This window comes from Octopus bimaculoides, chromosome 3, assembly GCF_046866305.1.
Source record: "Octopus bimaculoides isolate indiv1 chromosome 3, ASM4686630v1, whole genome shotgun sequence".
Classification (NCBI taxonomy): domain Eukaryota; kingdom Metazoa; phylum Mollusca; class Cephalopoda; order Octopoda; family Octopodidae; genus Octopus; species Octopus bimaculoides.
The window spans coordinates 48,631,584-48,645,810 of NC_142930.1; the positions used below are offsets into that span (position 1 = coordinate 48,631,584).

General features: G+C 31.9%; 1 protein-coding gene across 12 annotated transcripts in view; it reads left to right on the forward strand.

Moving 5' to 3' along the window:
• The window catches only part of LOC106878124 (palmitoyltransferase ZDHHC3), a 105,704-nt gene that overhangs the window by 83,451 nt on the left and 8,026 nt on the right, over nucleotides 1-14,227 (forward strand). For 7 of the 12 annotated variants that reach the window (XM_052966505.2, XM_014927238.3, XM_014927239.3 and 4 more), the window contains one exon: nucleotides 895-969. The exons of the other annotated variants lie outside the window; for them this stretch is intronic. In XM_052966505.2, the coding sequence (XP_052822465.1) occupies nucleotides 895-969 (75 nt within the window). The remainder of the gene's footprint in view (nucleotides 1-894; nucleotides 970-14,227) is intronic. 12 annotated transcript variants of the gene reach the window in all.

Genomic DNA, 14,227 nt, shown 5'->3' on the forward strand with positions numbered 1-14,227 from the left:
TAAGAAATGGATAATCAGTGCCAACAATAAACATAAGAAGCAGTGGCTTTTGCCAAATGAAAATCCAGTTCCAACACTCATATTAGATCTACACTCAAAGAAGATTTTGCTGTGTTTGGTGGAATACAATAAATATTGTTCCTTTGAATTATAAGAACAAAGGAAAGTATCTCCACAGAACTATGTTGTCATCAACTTGAACATGTGAATCAAGTTTTGCTCAAAAACCAACCAAGACTAGTCAACAGAATGGAAATCATCCTGCATCGTGATAATGCAGTGGAGATAACAAAGGAAAGATAAATTCATTAAGCTGCAAAGCACTGCCTGGCACTTCCTACTCACCAAACCAAGCACCATCAAATTTTCACTGATTCAGATCACTTGAATACTTTATCAGTGGAAAAAAACTCGGAAGCAGGAACAATGTCAAAACAGCACTCCAATCATTTTCTTCTTCTAAAGAACCTGACATTTTTTACCTGAGAAACCAGAAAGGTGGATTCAAGGTGGGAAAATATTGCTAATGGTGGTGATTATATTTTGAATGAATAAATATTTTTATATGTTTTATGCTGATTTGAACTCATTACATGTAATGTAACATTACTTTTTGGCACCCCTAAAATATATATATATATATATATGTGTGTGTGTGTGTGTGTGTGTGTGTGTATGTACCTGTGCACGTCACGTACATGCATGTATATGTATGTGTGTGTGTATATGTGTACCTGTGCACGTACATGCATGTATATGTACGTAAGTGTGTGTGTGTGTGTATATATTTATATACATACATACACATAGCAGGCTAGCTGCGCAATCAGTCTACATCTCCACTACTCCTGTGTGATGCAGTACTGAGGTAAACTAAATATCCATGTTTTTCAGGTATTTCCAATCTTCCACTGGTGCTACTAAACATTGTACTGAGTCTTGATACTAGTATGCCTTCAGTCAATTTTGGTGAGATGCCTGCCATGTTTCATTTGGTTTCAGTTTCATGCTTTTTTTCTAACATATTCTTCCATTTTAACCTATTTTAACAATTAATTTCAGTGCTTATTGTAAAACTACTAAATTTATTTGCTTTATTAGGTTCTATGCAAATGACTGCATGTCTTCATTAGTGTTATTTTGTTACCTTTAAGTTTCTTTCTGTTAATTATCTTTCTTTTCTAAGAGCCTACTTGCTTTATTTTGCTCTAAATAAGTTTCTCAAAATTCACTTTGAGAAAATTATTCAAAGGTAAGATTCTTTAAGAATCAAAGCATGAGTGTGGGCATTAGCTGCAACCATAACCTGTTATGGTCCATATATTTGGTGAAGAAATGGGTTTCTATGTAAACTGGTGTTTATCAACCTAATTCTTGTTTCCTTTCTGCAACTGACACTGTACTTAAGGAGAAGAAGTGTTACACAAAGATCTCCATGTTCTGTGCACAGAACATGGTGTGCTTAATTTTCCTTTCATGGCTTTGAAACTTGCTGCTTATGGCTGGATAATCAGTGTTGTATCAAACTATCTAACAATTTGTGTCTGAGAAAAATATATATATGCATCACACCAACTACGTGAGGCAGTGTAGTCTTTTATCCTTTACTTGTGTCAGTCATTGGACTGTGGTCATGCTGGGGCACTGTCTTGGAGATTTTTTTTTTTACTTTTAGTTGAATGAATTAACTCTAGTACTTATTTTTTAAAGCCTAATACTTTTTCTGTTGGTCTCTTTTGCTGAACCAATTAAGTTACAGGGATGTAAACACACCAGCATGGGTTGTCAAGTGGTGGTGGAGAACAGACAGAGATTAAAAGACACACGCACACATATAATATACACAATGTGTCTTACAGTTTCTTACAGTGTCTTACAGTTTCCATCTACCAAATCCTCTCACATGGCTTTGGTTGGCTTGAGGCCGTAGTAGAAGACACTTTCCCAAGGTGCCATGCATTGGGAACCTTATGGTTGGGAAGCAAGCTTCTTATCACTTATCACAGAGCCACACCTATAACAAGGTGCTGTCCTCTATATACAGAACTTGCCATCCCCAATAGTTTGGTCATGCATGTCAACATTTGCCAGACACCTTTATTTTTATTGCTTTCAATTTGCTTCCCACCTCACCCCTCATCACCAATGCTTGGGCTGGTGGAGCTGCTTTGGTTGGTGACTGCAGATTTTGTATTGAACTCTAGCTACAACATGTACTGATGGAATGTGAATGGGTATGAAAAAAGGTATGAACTGGCCACTATATTACAAGGGTAGATAGCTATTCAAAAAATAGCCTGCAAAGTGAATACTAGTGTGGGTACAAGTGACTGAAGTATTAATTATAATTGGTACAATTATTATAGTATAGTATATGGTATAATTATTAATTGGTACAATTATTATAGAATTATCATTGGAGAACATGAAAACTGGCTTGCTACTTATAATAATGATGATTCTGATTTAACCCTTTAGCATTCAGATTACTCTGTCATATATAATGTTTATTTATTCACATTGTTTTAAATGAATCATGCATTGTCTTGTAGCTTCCAGATGTCAATGATGTGATTGTTTATTTTTACAATGACATTGTATGGTAGGTGTGCAAAGCTGAACATGGGCCAGTTTGAACATAAAACAAGTACAATATTTGGGCCAGATATGGCCAGTTTAAATATAATGTACAAGACCAACAGTTTTGAAGGAAAGGAGTTGACTGATACTGTTGGCCCCAGGATGAAAGGCAAAGTCAACCTTGATGGGATTCGAACTCAGAATATAAAGAACTAGAAAAATTACAGCAAAACATTTTTTCTGATTCTCAAATGATTCTGCTAATCCACTACACTAATAATAATCCTTTCTACTATAGGCACAAGGCCTAAAATTTGGGGAAAGGAGACTAGTCGATTACATTGACCTCAGTGTTCCACTGGTACTTATTTCAACAATCTGGAAAGGATGAAAAGCAAAGTCAACCTTGATGGGATTCAAACTCAGAACGTAGAGACAGATGAAATGCCACCAAGCATTTTGTCTGGCATGCTAACGATTCTGCCAGCTCTCTGCTTTAACACCAATAATAACAATTATTATTTCAAATTTTTGCCACAAGGGTAGCTTAGGGGTGGGAGATGAGTCAATTACATCGACTCCAGTGTTCAACTGGTACTTATTTTATTGACCCTGAAAGGATGAAAAGCAAAGTTGACCTTGGTAGTATTTGAACTCAGAATGTAGCAATGGGCGAAATACCGCTAAGCATTTCGCCTGGTGTGCTAATGATTTTGCCAGCTTGCTGCCTTAGTAATAATAATAATAATAATAATGATGATTTCTACTATAAGCTTAAGGCTTGGAATTTTGGTGTGAGGGGTATAGTCAATTACATTGATCCCAGTACTTGATTGATACTTATTTTATTAACCCCAAAAAGATGAAACGTAAAGTTGAGCTTGGTGGAAATTGAACTCAGAACAAAAAGATGGATGAAATACCTTTAAGCATTTTGTCCAGTTTGCTAACAATTTTTCCAGCTCACTACCTTAATAACAATAATAATAACAATGATAATGACAATAATGATAACAATTAGTGGGACCTGTGAATATTTCACGGAATTAATAGTGAACTTATTGGGTTATTCCTGAAAACTTTACCCAAAAAGCTTAAAAGTGTAGCTTGTGTGGTGTATCGAAAGATAGTTGCTCATCTGCTATTCATTGAAAAGTGAAGGAAATTGGAATACGATGATTACTTAATGCACTTTATATATCCATATATATATACTTTATGTACAAGTTTATAAACTTTATACACAGCACTCATTAAATAAATATTCACTCTTATTTTTCCTTCCTCCCCCCACCATAAACAGAAAAAATTACATTTTAAAATTTACTTAGTCACAATTTTATATCTAGATAACAAAAATTTTATTGTAAGAAAAATAATTTTATATGTAAAATATAAGGGTCACGAGGGTAAAAGTTTAATGCACGTGGCATACTCTGAAAACCACAGCATTGATAACTTATAAGCCAAGGCGATGGATCAGAGCCAAGACATATTTCAATTTGCATACATCTTTCAATCCAATACTTCTTTGCAGACTATGTTCTTCATGTAAGTTCTCTCTCTTCTTTTCCCTTGTTTGTCAGTGATGGTAACTTTAACCCTCACATCAGATAATTTGTGAGCCTTTGAGAATGCAACATATAGCTGACCATGGCCAAATACACGTTCAGGCAAGAACATCCCCACTTTATCAAATGTCTTCCTTTGTGATTTATTGATAGTCATTGCATATGACAGGCAAACAGGAAACTGGGATGCACATGTATTAAGTGATAGGTGATATAAAAAACTTAGTTCAGTTTTTAAAAAAAATTACTTTTCACTATGCACTCACCATTGCCACCTCCACCACCACTGCCATCATCATCATCTCTCTCTCTCTCTCTCTCTTTCTCTCTCTCTCTCTCTCTCTCTCTCTCTCTCTCTCTCTTCCTTTCTTTAATCTCACCATCAGAACATCACCCCTCTGCTAAAATTATATTCCTAACTCTCCTCTATATCACTACTTTCAACTAACTTTTTTAACCATGTAATAAATATTACATTCCCCCTACCACATATTATGGATGCTTCTCTGTCCATCTTTCTCTTTCCCTCTTTCTCTCTCTCTCTCTCTCTCTCTGCCTCACTCTTTGCCTTTCTTCAACGAATCATGTGAAAGCGTTACAATTACATTCCCTCTACCTTACATCATGGACGGTTCTCTATCTCTCTTTTCTTTCTTTCACTTTTTCTCTAATCATGTGAAAGTGTTATTGACAGGCTAAATAACAATGATAAGCAGAATTATTATAAGATGATGATGATGATGATTTCAAATTTTGGCACAAAATCAGCAATTTGTGGGGAAAGGTAACTTGATTACATAGACCCCTGTATTCAGCTGGTACTTATTTTATCAACCCTGAAGGGATGAAAAGCTAAGTTGACCTTGACAGAATTTGAATTCAGAATGTAGAGATAGACAAAATGCCTCTAAGCATTTTGCTTGGCATGCTAACAATTCTGTCAGCTCTCTGCTTTCCTTTAATAATGGTAATAATAACAATTATTTCTTATTTAAGCACACTTAATTTTAGCAGGTGGGATTTAGTAGATTACATCAACTCCTAGTACTTGACTGGTACTTTACTTTATCAACTCCTTAACCCTTTCGCATTCAGTTTACTCTGTCAAATATAATTTTTGCCTATTCACATTTTTTTTAAAATTAATCATCTATTAGCTGGTAAACTTCGAGATTTTGAGGATGTGGTTGTTTATTCTTAGATTAACATTGTGGGGTGAGTGTGAGAGATTGGATTTGGTCAGCTTCAACAAAAGACAGGTAAAATATTTGGGTCAGAGTTTGTATTGAACACTAGCTACAACCTGTACTAATGGAATGTGAATGAGCATGAAAATAGGTATGAACATATTACAATGCTAAAAGATTCAAAGATGAAAGGCAATGTTAACTTTTGTTTTCTGCTACAAGTTCTTCAAACATATAATACAACTTCAGTATAAGACAATACAACTTCGATGCAATACAACTTCAGGATGTGACAAAGTAAATTTTGGTAGGATATGAACTCATAGTACATTGGGATGAAACTAAATGCTGTAGACATTTTCTCTTATTTCTACCAGATCATTTACTACACTTCTTCTATTACTAGTGATGTTGATGGTTTTGGTGGTGTTGGTGTAATCATGATCATTGTACAAGTGATGGTAGTGTTGTGTCAGTAATGGTATCGTCTTAAAATTAATGCTTATAAAAGTATCCTCGTCATCATCATCCTGTTGGTTGTATAGAGCAATGTAAATAAACTAAGGTCAGCAATGTAATCAGTTAATATCTTTATCATTGCACCAAACAACAACCTTGTGATTCATATGAACAACAGTTTGTCCCTTGCATTTTATACCAATATGTATTGGGACAAATCAATGTAGTGTTATTGCTGTGAGGGTCAGTAATAATAATTGTGAAAGATATTCAATGTTTTGCATGTGGTGTAAAGTTTCAAAACACAGTTCAACCGTCTTTACTCAAAAATATTTAATAAGTCTGTTTTACAAGACAGCATAGATTTCTAACATAAGAAGAAGACATTCGTAAGAGAGGAGTATGGTCAACTGAGTTGTTTGCATTCTATTACTGGTAGTTATTTTATTGAGCTTTGAACAATGACAAATATAAAAGCACATAATGAAAAACAACAGGCCATTTTATGCTCTGATGTTTTTTTAATAAATCCACTGCCGTCTAGTTCACCAGGTTAGAATAAAAAGACACTTTTACTTGAATAGGTAGTTCATAGCTAAGGTTGATTGATGACAAACCACTTTTTGTTTAGAATTCAGATGAATTTAATTTAATTTTGTTCCTTATTTTATTTATTTATTTAATGTACAGCTTTTAATTGATTGCTTTAAAGCCAAATTCCAGTTCAGTTTTCACAAACTTCATTCCCTAATTTTCAACCCATCTTTGATAGTATCTTCATTGTCAAGGTTATACAACACCAAATATGTTTATATCAGCTTATATATCACTGCCATAGCTTACATCATAAAAAGTTGGCTTGTCACTGGACTATAAAGTACTTAGACAAGCAATTCAGAATTTGAACCAGTGATTTAAATTTAGTTTTATATTCCTGTTTATTTTTCCTTGTACATACTTTAAGTACACAGATGAAGGTAATGCTGATAAATCAGAAAGCGGTTATTATTGTTTAAATTATAAGCAAAAAGTTTTTAAGGTCAAACTATATTTGCATGACAGTATTTGATAACAAGTTACAAACTATTAACCTCACTATTATTTGGTGATTTATTGACTCAGGACTCAGCTGTCTTCTCATTATGAGAGAAATGAAATGACTTCAACTCGACAAAAGACTAGAGACACTGACATATCTGTCACAGATGTCATTTGTGAATACTGTTTAATACTTGATGTAAGACTGCTAACAGTACAGCCAACCTATGGAACAGACAGTACCATCTGAACATTGCTGATAACTTTAACAATAACATCAGTTTCTAATTACTCAACATTACCATGTCCAGAGGGGTGGGGTCAGTGTTCAATGATACCATTGAGAGGTAGGTCCTGAAACAGTGCACATTCTCTCCTGCTGATCCCATAACCTTGCTAGGCATGTGGAGCTTTCAACTGGTACCACTTGCATCTGCAGGTTGTTTGAAAAAAATCTAAAAATATATAATTACATTCTTGTTGTAATATACTTCTCTGACCCATGTATGTGCACAGTATATAATTAAAAGCTTTACATTCTAAAATATAGAACCTTTCCTTTTAATGAGCTTAATCTTTATATATATATATATATATATATATACAGATATAGGGCAGGGAATCGTCAATTAGTAATAAAATTAATAATTAACAATTTTGCCAAGTAGTTCAGTATGAAAAAACCTTTACCGCTTTCTGATTTATCAGCATTACCTTCATCTGTGTACTTAAAGTATGTACAAGGAAAAATAAACAGGAATATAAAACTAAATTTAAATCACTGGTTCAAATTCTGAATTGCTTGTCTAAGTACTTTATAGTCCAGTGACAAGCCAGCTTTTTATGATGTAAGCTATGGCAGTGATATATAAGCTGATATAAACATATTTGGTGTTGTATAACCTTGACAATGAAGATACTATCAAAGATGGGTTGAAAATTAGGGAATGAAGTTTGTGAAAACTGAACTGGAATTTGGCTTTAAAGCAATCGATTAAAAGCTGTACATTATTCATTAAGCAGTTACTAATCAGAAGTATATTTTTCATTCACACCATTTAAATTTTTGTTTTTATATATGGGCATTATTGGATGGATCTACAATATATTTTTCCACTCCCTTCAAGCCTGTCCCCTTTATTTGCACTGTTCCTTTTATATGGCTCAACATGTTTATCATAAAGTAAAACAGAAAAGTCTTTTTGCATCTGTATTATTTACCAAAACAGAATATCATTACTTTCCATAAAGTAATGATATTATTCTGTTTTGGCAAATAATACAAATGCAAAAAGTTCAAACAATAGAATAAATTTTATACCGTAAGAGAGAAAACATTAGTTATCCATCAATATTATTTTTCTTGTACCTCATATCCACATGTGTGTGTGTGTTTTCAGTTCCAATATAGGTAGGATAAACAAAAAAAGTACTCCATCCAGTGAGAGAGAAATATCATTTCATGTGCACAATTACAAACGTGCTACTAATAGTTTCATGCTTTAAGATACATTAAATTGACAGATCAATATAACATGCCATATATCTCCAAGCAATCTTTCAAGCTCAGTTCATAAAATTAGATGTATTTAAAAACCAAGATGCTGGTCTGTAAGAAAACATGAGAAAAAAACAAGAAAAAAGCATGAAGAAGGCTGGTGCAAGAAGCTGAACAAAAAGAAAGAAAACCAGCACCTTCATCTATTTTGACTGTAGAAATCATAATTAATGTAGCTGGTGCAGAATAATATAACAAAAAGGACGCCAAAGTCTGTAAGATAGCTATTCAATGAAGAGCAGGTGGTGTCCTCCAGTTCAACATCAGAAACTTGTCCAAGTGTTTGCAATTTTAAAAGTCATTATGCAGATCACCAGTCTTCTTTCCGACACAGTGATAAGGCCAGGACAACCTAATTGAGGAGAAAAATTACATCAGCTTATGCAAAGACAATTTTAAAAGTTGTTATGCAAACCATCAGTCTTCTTTCTGGCATAATGATAAAAATAAGACCACTAAGTATGGAATGTGAAGGTCAAATGCACACCACATACAATTAAGTCAAGCATTGTGGAGAAATCTACACCATATATGAATGAATCAAAGAGATACAAATTATGCATCACTGAAATACCACACTTTGTTTTTAGGTTGAAGAACTCCACCACACTGCTTAATTCCAGATCGGAAATTTTTAGCAGATGCAAGATTCTTTATGTTCCACTTTTTGTATCGACCTTCTTTGTGTTTTTTTCTTCTCATAGTCCAGCATCCTGGTTTTTAAATTCATCTAACATTATGAACTGAGGCTGAAAGTTTGCTGGAGATACATGGCATACAGACATACATATATACATACATATATACATACATACATATATATATATATATATATATATATATATATATATATATATATATATATAAATTTGCCAATTCAATGTATCTGAGAGCATGAAACTATTAGTAGCTCTTTTGTAATTGTGTATATTAAATGATGTATCATTAATAGCAACAAAAGCTGTATTAATACCAAAAAGTAACATCCCCACTTAACAGCAGAAGTTATTTAACACAGTAATCATGTAGTAATCATGAGACAAACCTCTCATTGACTTGTGGTGCATATAAGCACTCGTATTTATATTGCTAGCAGGAAATAATCATCTGTGATTGCTACCAGGACTACCTGATCACATGATTTCAGCCTTCTTTGGCCTTGTCAATGGTAGACGCCTGAAAGCTAGAGATAATAGCAATTCCTCCATTAGCAATATACATAGAATCTAAATGCCTAATCACTGTTGTCACAAATAGCCAGTGAATTTATTAAAAAATAATTCATAATAATTAATATGTATTAATCAATAATTAAAATATATATATATATATCTGGTAATAATTAAAATATCTGTATTAATTAATACACCCACACATGCATACGTGTGTGTGTGTTCGGGTATGTATATGTAATATTCTTTTTATTAGAAAGTTACAAAAATGATTCAAGAGCCAAGTGCTTCATGCATGGTACTTCTTGAATCCTTTGCCCTTGAATTACTTTCATAACGTAACTTTGCTAATGCATTGAATTCTATTAATCATTTGTTCTGCCAAACCTTATACAATACATGCATGCATACATACATACATACATACATACATACATACATACATACACACATATATATAGATAAGTCAGTAAATAGTGAGGTTGTGTTAACTGCACGTGGAGAAATAATAGGAAAATGAAAAATAATAATAAGGCAGAATGCTAAACTTGAAGCATATTTTAATAAAGATTTCTAACCAGCTTTCATTGCATAGCAAATTTTCAAGAAGAGGGAGAATGAAAATGTTTTTTACAAAGAAGTACAAAATGAAGAAAATAATATATAAAAAAAATAATATATAAAAAAATAAATATCCCAATACATTATATTGTCTTTGAGCTTTTAAAGTTCAATGGTAATTCATGTATATAATGGTTGGAAAAATAAGGATGCATGAGAATTGAGAGTTGTGTTAGGTTTAAAAAAAGAGAAAAGGGGCTAAAAGTTTGTGTTAAGGAAGTGTGGTGTCAAAACAGGAAGTGTGTGTAAGGGGAGACAAATCTTATTAGTGTTTTGACACCACACTTCCTGCATAACACAAACTTTTAGCCCCTTTTCTCAAACCTAACACAGCTCTCAATTCTCATGCATCCTTATTTTTCCAACCATTATATACATGAATTACCATTGAACTTTAAAAGCTCAAAGACAATATAATGTATTGGTATATTTATTTTTTTATATATTATTTTTTTTATATATTATTTTCTTCATTTTGTACTTCTTTGTAAAAAAAACATTTTCATTCTCCCTCTTCTTGAAAATTTGCTATGCAATGAAAGCTGGTTAGAAATCATTATTAAAATATGCTTCAAGTTCAGCATTCTGCCTTATTATTATTTTTCATTTTCCTATATATATATATATATATATATATATATATATATATATATATCTTGCCCCTCCTTAATTCTTCTATCCCTCTACCTCTCTCTCTTCTATCCCCATGTGACCGGTGTTCAGCCAAGCCTGACTTTTCTTTGTTTGACTACCATCCCGTGCAACATCTATATTCCTCCCTATCCATGTCTAACCTTATGTCCCTACCATAAGACTTTACTTCCACATACACCAGCTTAATTTAATTCGTCCTTTGTTGAAAGACATCTATTGTTATTTGCATTTGTATTTGTGTAACATTCTCCATTCTTTTTCTGTCCTTGTTTTCATATACATTCGCTGCTTTCTTCCAAGGAATCTAATGCTCTTAGCTTAGTTTTTCCTTGGGGCTGGCTAGATTGGAGCAATCTTGAGTATAACCAGCCGAAATTGCAAAGATAATCTGGAACTCAACTGAGGATAGAAAACTCCAAATGACCTATCCTTGTTTTCTCTGTACCGTCTATGTGGATGTCTTGTTGTCCCTTTTTTGTATCACCTAACTGTCCGGATGTTTTGCGTTCTTGTCCCATTTTTGTATTTTTTACATATGTGATATATATATATATATATATATATATATATATGTGTGTGTGTGTAGAGTGTTAGGTGTGATGTACAGAATTAAATATTGAAAAAAAAAGTCGTCAGAATTTTGGAAAAAACTTCTTTCATTTATTTTATACTTTCATTTCCATCTCCAGTATGCATGTTTCCTTTGATTCAGGAGTTTCCTCCACAGATATGGTTTTAAGGTATTATGCTCATGTACTTCTAGAGATGTGGCTTCAAGTGAGTTTGTTCTTACTTCCTCCTTGTTGTTTGTCTCTGTTGTTGGAGCACCTTCCATATGGGTATCATTTACAGTTCTATCTGTATTTGTGAAGATTGCATCCAGTCTTGAAATAAGTAAATTTAACTTATTAGATATTTCTGTGAGAAGTTCTTCTGTATCATTGGTGTTTCTCAGCTGTGAGTCTGATAGTGTTCCATTCATTCTGGCATCTTGTACATCCAAGGATATATGTGACGACTTTTTTTTTTCAATATTTAATTCTGTACATCACACCTAACACTCTACACATGCCTCGTCCATACAACTGCCTGTATTATCTGTATCCCCTGTTTATACATGTTCATTTAATTTGTCTTTATTTATTAACTTGTTATTATTTTTTATACTTTTTTTTTTTGTTGTATTTAATTTAATTTAATTTTGTTAACATATATAGTTATTTAATTCCATTTGTTTATTTCTGTATTGTATTTTGTTCATATTGTTATCAGTTTATGGGGATTTTATTCTGTCATATGTTGTGGTGTATTGGGTGTGTGTGCTAGTGTTCCATTCCAGTTTCCTATTCAGGCTAGGTTTATCTTCTATTATGTGTGTAGCTTCTGCAATTTGTCTAAGCGTTGCGTCTGTTCTATGTGTGGACAAGATTTTAACTTCTATGTTGTTGAGTGAGGATGGAAAAACGAACAATGTTACACAAATACAGTAGGAATAATAATGGGATATAACAACAGATGTCTTTTGACTAAGGACGGATGAAATTAAGCTGGCGTATGTGGAAATAAGGCCTTACACCTGGGATACAAAATTTCACAGGCACAGGGAGGAATGACGATGTTGCACGCACAGCATTGCTCCTTCTTCCATCCATTTCCCTTCAAAAAAATATATAAATATATTTTTTTCCCAACTTTATTACATATTACATACTGCTCTACACAAAATAGAACCCTCTACTTTGTTTTATTCATAAGTATATCCTTGCATCAACACCTATCGAGCAAGGATATCGAAGTAAATTTTGGTACAAATATTAACTTAGTTCAAACAAGTAATTTTCTAACTCCATTAATTCTTTAACTTTCCCCTTCTAATTGCCATTTCATTTAATAACACTCTCTCTCTCTCTTTAGATCAACAGAGCATTTATCACCTTTATATTGTTAAACACTTGATCTCTTACTAGTACACACAAGCATCATTTACCTATATAAACATTACCATTACCTTTATTACCATACGTTTATCGTGTGTGTATATATATATATATATATATATATATATATATATATATATATATATATATATATGTGTATGTATATATATATATATATACATATATGTCAATACTACAAATATAAATACACGATTGTTTCCCTTTTACATTTCCATTACACATAAAATACTTTTCTCTCAATTTTAATCTGGTTTAAAAATCATTCTATTTACTTTCCACTCCAGATTCTAATTTTCTCTTTTTTTCCTCCTTTTCTTCCTTCCTAGTCCAACGTACTGTCTTGTAGCATTGCATTTTCCAATGGTTTTTTCAAATAAGCTATGTAGCATTCTTCTCTACTCGCAGTTGTCACATTCAGTAATAATGTCTTACGGTTGAGTTGATTTTTACGTATTTCCCTGAAGAGAAGATTACATCTTTCTCAACATCACTCATTCCTTTGGAATGAACCAATTGTAATCTTCGAAACATATGTCGGAAATAAAAGAAATCATTTAACACATGCGTATAACTCCATTTATTTAATCTCATGTTTATTCAAAATACCTCAAATTAACACGGAGTTTCTACCTCGTAAACAGGAGTTACACCAAAGTTATTTTGTGAACTTTGCTACCCTGGTAACTATTAAACAATTTATTTTATCAGAGTTAATTGTTAACTAAGAGAAAATAAATACATATATAGTGTGTATGTATATATATATATATATATATATATATATATAATAATATTATTAGGGACAAAATCCAAAATTACAGGTAAAAAACTCAATTAAAATCAATTTATAAAAAATTAAAATTAAATTGAGCCTTATAGATAAAGTATATATAAAATATATATAGTTTTAGGGAAAATAACCAATTTTCAAGAACTCATCGATGAAAATCCACTATCACATATAGAAAAATTAATAATTAAAAGCACAATAAATGAGTATAATATAAAGTAAAGTAAATATCATAAGATAAATATAATATAATAAAAAGATATTTATCTTATGATATTTACTTTACTTTATATTATACTCATTTATTGTGCTTTTAATTATTAATTTTTCTATATGTGATAGTGGATTTTCATCGATGAGTTCTTGAAAATTGGTTATTTTCCCTAAAACTATATATATATATATATATATATATATATATATATAGTGTGTATGTATATATATATATATATATATATATATATATATATATATAGTGTGTATGTATATATATATATATATATATATATATATATAGTGTGTATGTATATATATATATATAGATATATATATATATAGTGTGTATGTATATATATATATATATATATATATATATAGTGTGTATGTATATATATATATATATATATATATATATAGTGT